Consider the following 6,744-nt stretch of genomic DNA (forward strand, 5'->3'; position numbering starts at 1 on the left):
ACAAAAACGACTGGTAAGGGACTACAACGAGTTAGTCCATTACGCCATTACGTCAAGAACCCAGAATTTTACATAAACCCCGCCTCCGGGAACACACAGCAAAGGGGTCGAGGCGCTGCTTTAGTGCTTTAGAGAAGAGGAAGAGAAATCTACAGGTGCATGTAAAAATCTATTCATATATGAATCGCGATTCTGTCTTCTAACGATTCTAATGGATTCACAAGTTTCAAAATCAACGTTCTAAAGCAGCGTTCTCATCCTGTTCCTGGCCTCGCCCTGCTCTGCACACGCTCTGCATCTTTCTCTCTCTCTCTCTCTCATTCAGCTCATCAGCTCAGTGAATACATTTATTTTCACATACTATAGTTATGAGAAGCGTTATACATGGACGCGCATGCGGTTGCCGAACTGTATTAAAGCTTTAATCAGAATAAAACCGTATATTAAAAGCTAACAGAAGCAGTAGCATTTACAAATAACAGCGTATCTAAAAGTATGAGACAACAACAAACAAAAATCTTAGGCCTACCATTAAAAGCCGTGCTTGCACAGGTTCTGCACGATCCTCTTCAATAATATCTTCTGCTTCTCAATCGGGCTCAAACTGATGAGCAATATAGACAACGTCATTGTTTATAATACAGCCGGAGCACATGCCGCTATGTTGGGGTGCGGGACGTTTAGACGCACACTAGAGGCGGTTTAGCCTATCACAACACACTGGGCCAGCTAATCAATCAGAGCCCATCGTGTATTTCTGAGGGAGGGGCTTCATAAAAGCAGGAAAATTATCAGTGCGTTCAGAGGAGAAGGGACAGAGAGGTGTGGAATAAATGTAAATTATTTGAAAAATAATGCGTTTTTTAACAAACGAAACATTAACACATGTTAGACTGCACCCCATAAACACAATCAAGCCTATAAAAAAGCCAGTCAACCACCCCTTTAAGTAATTTAGTAAATGTGACGGTGTTTTAGTGCCATAATATTTTTAGAATAAAGTAAACATTACGAGATTAAAGTTGTACTGCGAATAAAGTTAATTCATGCAACAACAAAAAAAGTCTGTGGTGTTAACTGACTGATTTATGAAAATACTAAAACAATGTTGGCAAAGTTGTTAGCGTTTCTGAGGTAAATGTTGTTACGACTGTTATGACTATTCACAAGCTGTTTTATTGATGCTTTTCAAAACACTGATTGATCGATTAGCCTACATGAGACATTTGTTTTAATTAAGTTGTTCTGATTTTTTTCAACATGTCTTCTGCTTTTCAATCATGTTTATTTCGTGTTAGAAAAGAGGAAAAGATGATTGATTCACATGCCGCATGAACTGAGGTGAATATAGTGATCTCACGCCACATTAAAGAGCAGAAAAACTAATTTATTGTTTGTATTGCATGATAAAATTGATACAACTGTTTTTGCATATGGGCCCGGGGCTGACTTGCTATGCCACTGGTCTTTCAAACCCCAGCTAAGCAAGCCAAAAGGCAACAGTGAAAAGGAAACCCTAAATATCTCAGGAGACAGAAATGGAGAAAAAAAACTTTGGGAGAAACCAGGCTTGGTTGGAGGACCAGTTTTCCTCTTGCCTAGTCTTAATGGGATAGTGTCCACTTGTTGCGGATTTCAAAATCCCATGGAGCATGTCATATTGTACTGTATCATAAATTGCATTTTTAAGCATCCAATTTTCATTTGACATACTGCTTTTTTCATAAGTAGCAGTGCAGTATGCATATTTGGACTCAAGTCATGAATATATCCATAAGCTAAACAGGTAATTGAGTTGTTCCATTTAGACTGATATAAACATAAAATATAAGCTTTATTGAATGAATGAATGAATGAATAGACAGAAATGGAGAAAAAAAACTTTGGGAGAAACCAGGCTTGGTTGGAGGACCAGTTTTCCTCTTGCCTAGTCTTAATGGGATAGTGTCCACTTGTTGCGGATTTCAAAATCCCATGGAGCATGTCATATTGTACTGTATCATAAATTGCATTTTTAAGCATCCAATTTTCATTTGACATACTGCTTTTTTCATAAGTAGCAGTGCAGTATGCATATTTGGACTCAAGTCATGAATATCCATAAGCTAAACAGGTAATTGAGTTGTTCCATTTAGACTGATATAAACATAAAATATAAGCTGTCATAGAGCCAATCAAATGGATGGGGATTATTAGGAGGCCATGATGGACAAAGGCCAGAGGGGCAATTTGGCCAAGACACCGGGGTTACACCCCTACTCTTTACAAGAAGTGCCATGGGATTTTTAATGACCACAGAGAGTCAGGACCTCAGTTTAACGTCTCATCCGAAAGACGGTGCTTTTTGTCAGTATAGTGTCCCCGTTACTGCACTGGGGCGTTAGGACCCAGACAGACTATAGGGTGAGCACCCCCTGCTGGCCTCACTAACACCTCTTCCAACAGCAACCTAGTTTTCCCAGGAGGTCTCCCATCCAGGTACTGACCAGGCTCAACCCTTCTTAGCTTCAGTGGGCAACCAGTCTTGGGCTGCAGGGGGATATAGCTGTGGCCATATTGCATCATTCTGCAAGCTGAAGTACATGCAATGTCTTATTCCTCCTGTTTGCATCATGTTACTTGTGTGTGGCCTATCCACCAGCCTGTCCCTTAGATAAAGCTCAGTGGAACAGGGTGGGGTCTAATGTTGGGCGATATGCTCCATAGTCGTCTTATCGTCAGCCTGTGAGATCACCGATACACTATATTATCATGCTAATTTATTTAATTATACTTAGTTTCATAGCGGAGATTGAACCAACTCCAGGCTAAGGCTAAAAGCAGCCTAATGTTACTGTAATCTATTAACTTCACATTATGGATGTCATGTCATAAAATATTTTAATATGACTGAATTTGTATTTAATATGATGACAATTTAATGCTTACATTTCCTCAGTTATTCAAACAGCAGCTACAGAAAAACGAACAAAGAATATTTACATTATCAAAGAACATCATCACTGACTTCAGCCTAGGTCGAGTTTATGCACTTTAAAAAACACTCCCATTATAATCAGAGGAGCTGTCTACACTGTATGATGAATAAATCTCTTATACTTGCATTGCACGTATATCTGCACATTGTTGTTTATGATGAGAGAATTCACGAAACAGAAGACTTCAGTCGCGAATGCGCGCACTGAACAACAAAACTCCGGTGTTTCAGCGATGAGTCACCTGAACACCTCTGATTGGCCGCTGCATTCAAAAACTCAATGGAATCGTGTGTGATTGGTTAAAACGCGGAAAAACAAATATGATATAACAAATAAGCACTAATATTAATTATATAATAATACTAGCCTGATAATAATAATAATAATAATAACAATCGTCTTGCAATCGTCAAAGGCTTCAGCCACAGGTGATCTCTGACTATCGTCGATACACGATACTGTCGTCTATAGGCACAATATAGTCCTAGTACTGTTGAACATGTCTGCCTGTCACAATCCCTTTAACTCTGCATTCTGTATCTGTGTGTGTTTTTTTTAGAATCCAATGAGTCTCAGAAGAAGCCTCATGCCAGGCAGAGGGACAGTGTTAAGGCCTCTATATGCATAGAGTCTCTTTGTCAGAGTAATGTGTGAGTAGTAGTAATGGTCCATAATCACCAATAGCATTGACCATTTTAACTGTTATTCTAACACACATTCAGTCAAGCAAAATGAGTCCTAAACCATGATTAATGTGTTTATAATGATGCAGGTCTTTGGAGACAGTGACTGGAGTGAGCACTACAGGGGGACTATTCAGTATTCTCCTGACCGGGACTCTTTACCTACAGGTATGACTGACTGACATAATAAGCTTATTTAACTGAACAAGAATTATACAGATTACAGAAATTGTTTGTCCTAATAATGCTGACAGAAATTAAGTGACTGGTAAATTTGTCCATATTTGGGCCTACTTTTTTTTGTTTAGTCACAGGGGCATCTCCTGCTCCAGGGCCCTTGACAATCTTGTCAATCCCTATCAGAATCCTCTTTCAAGTAATGTGATGCTTACTTTTTGGCTATTAATTTATTATGACTCATTATGACTAAGACAACACATCACCAACTAATAAAAGTGGATATGCAAGAGTGCATATCTAAGAATATTTCCTTATCACGGATACTCCTATTGACCCATAAAACAAACAAAAAGCATGATTAATATAGATGTTTATTTTTTCACAGGCTGGAGAATATGTATCTATTCTTATTGACAATGGGACAGGCTCAGCCCTCACAATTCTCCAAGACAGTCTGTTTTCTGGCATTCTTATTGGAATATGAGGACACAAACAAAACACAAACCAATGACTAGAAAGAAGCCCATTTTCACAGTGTCGACAAAATACATATCTTAATTAGGTAAGGTATTCAGGACATATTAGAATATTTCAAGCATCTAAAAGAGACTCTACGTATTACCATTGTTGCAAAGGGCAGCAGGATTGCACTGCTATTTCTTTCCTAAATAATGGCAGCATTTAAACTCTGTTCATTGAGGTGTATGTATTTTTTCATGTGGTATGTTTTTGCATTCCATTCTTAGCAGGGCTGAAGTTTTATTTATTTGCATTTCTGTTTTGAAAGGATATTGATATTTGTGTATATTTGCAATAAAATACTTCCATAACTGCTGAAACATGCTCTTGGAATTTATTTCGACGAATAGAGATTTATATGAATAGAAGAGTAATTGTTACTGCCTGAGGAAAGTGTTTCAACATGCATTTTAAACTTTTTGCTGTATGAAAGATTTTCATGTTTTGTGATTGATAACTGAACCTTTTCAGAAAATAGAAAAGTATTAATGGCAATAATAGAGTAACTACCACATATGCAGGGTAAGTGGGGTGGACTTGCTTGAAAATCTTAGTAGAAAAACCTAAAAGCAGCAGCTTATTTAGGTCTTGATTCCACAGCATTCTAGCAATAGGGACAAATGAAAATGGCAGCAATTTAGGGTGATTTAAAGCCTTTAAACCTTTTAAATGTTAGTAATATTTGGTAATGCTGGTGAATTTCATTGTGCATCAATGAAGACACAAACACTACACTCAGTGATGATGAATGTAGACAATATGTTCTAGTCGTGATGGGGATGAGGTCATCATGCTGGAAGTGTGGCGCCTGGTGTTTGGCACTTTGCCCGCCCCCCATCTGACTGCTCTGCCATACTTTCCAGGAAAATATCTAACTGCATTTGTGGTCAAACTGCAATACCTTACAAGGATGGTTCGCTGTCAAATAATGTGCAGAAAGATAAATGAGTATATGGTAATGGAATGCTTATTTATCCCTTGATGGGCTTACTGAAAGCAGTGTCTCATTAAACACAAACACACATGCACACACACACACACACACACAAAACGTTATTCCAGTACATAGTTGGCCAACTTGTTTCCTGTTGATTGCACAAAATGGCAGACTTTCAGCCAAAAATAAATTATATATATATATATATATATTTTTTTTTTTTAGATAAGTGCTTTTTTTATCCAAGTCATTTTGACTCTTTCCATGCTGTGCTGTCTCTCTCACCTTTCAGCACATTCACTCACCCCCTCAGGAGAAGCATGTTTAAAACTTATCTCCCTCATTCAGCACCAACAAAACATTGCCAAAAGCACACATTATTAAAAGAGAGACTGTGAGGGAAAAAAACCCTGCATTATAAAGGTGATGAATGACAACCTGAGACTTTTTTCTCACCTTGTGTCACATGGCCAATTCTATAATATCTAGAGACCAACAACATAATAATAATAATAATAATAATAAATGAAAATCTCTCAGTGAGCTGTGGCCCATTCTTCGTACATCGCTTATTACATTCGAGATCAAATGACACATCCAAGATGATATCATCGCGCTAATCATGATCTGGGGGCTGTTTCATAAAAGATGCTAAGAAAAGCGGGGATTAAAGTCCGAAACCTGACTTGAAATAACCTAACAAATCAATCGGGACTAAATCTATTTCATAAACGACAATTTAAGTTCATGCAGTCTCACTAATTCGATCCAGGTTCAATGATTCAGGATAATTTGATGTGCACGCGTATTCTTAAGCAGCCCTTAAAGGAACACTCCACTATTTTTGAAAATAGGCTCATTTTCCAACTCCCCTAGAGTTAAACAGTTGAGTTTTACCGTTTTCGAATCCATTCAGCTGATCTCCGGGTCTGGAGGTAGCACTTTTAGCTGTAGCTTAGCATCGATCATTGAATCTGATTAGACCGTTAGCATCTCACTCAAAAATGACCAGAGCTTCTATATTTTTCCTATTTAAAAACTTGACTCTTCTGTATGTAACCCAGTGCGGGTTATTATTAAGCACATTAATACCTTTTCCCATGTAATGTGATATTTATAAGGTTTTATGAGTCAGATAGTATTCTAACAGTCTGTGTGCTCAGTTGATGCACTCAGGTACTGTCCCTTTAAGAGTTACGGTGAACTATAAAGTTTGTTTGTGATGCACTTGCTCAAAACGTGTTGTGACCCATCATGTTTGTTCCTTCTTTCGTGATTTATTTTTTGACTTATTCCCACCTCTGTGAATATAGGGGAAATTCTGATTGGACAGAGGGTTCGATGGGGAAGGGAGGGGAGAAACCTAGAGTGAGAGAAGCGATAACGGGGGATGAAGAAAAAAAAACAGATTTGAGGTGTAAGAAGTGTTGTGTAGGCTTTTGTTCAA

At 38.0% G+C, this 6,744-nt stretch overlaps 1 protein-coding gene across 2 annotated transcripts in view; it reads left to right on the forward strand.

The window, feature by feature from the left end:
• LOC107550431 (erythroferrone-like) overlaps positions 1 to 4,588 on the forward strand; it is a 15,495-nt gene extending 10,907 nt beyond the window's left edge. For both annotated transcript variants that reach the window (XM_016231700.1, XM_016231702.1), the window contains exons 7-9: positions 3,538 to 3,628; positions 3,751 to 3,829; positions 4,227 to 4,588. In XM_016231700.1, the coding sequence (XP_016087186.1) occupies positions 3,538 to 3,628; positions 3,751 to 3,829; positions 4,227 to 4,325 (269 nt within the window). In that variant the 3' untranslated portion in view covers positions 4,326 to 4,588. The remainder of the gene's footprint in view (positions 1 to 3,537; positions 3,629 to 3,750; positions 3,830 to 4,226) is intronic.
• Positions 4,589 to 6,744: the final 2,156 nt, after the last annotated feature.

Source organism: Sinocyclocheilus grahami, unplaced genomic scaffold (genome assembly GCF_001515645.1).
Source record: "Sinocyclocheilus grahami isolate Dianchi unplaced genomic scaffold, SAMN03320097.WGS_v1.1 scaffold398.1, whole genome shotgun sequence".
NCBI lineage: Eukaryota > Metazoa > Chordata > Actinopteri > Cypriniformes > Cyprinidae > Sinocyclocheilus > Sinocyclocheilus grahami.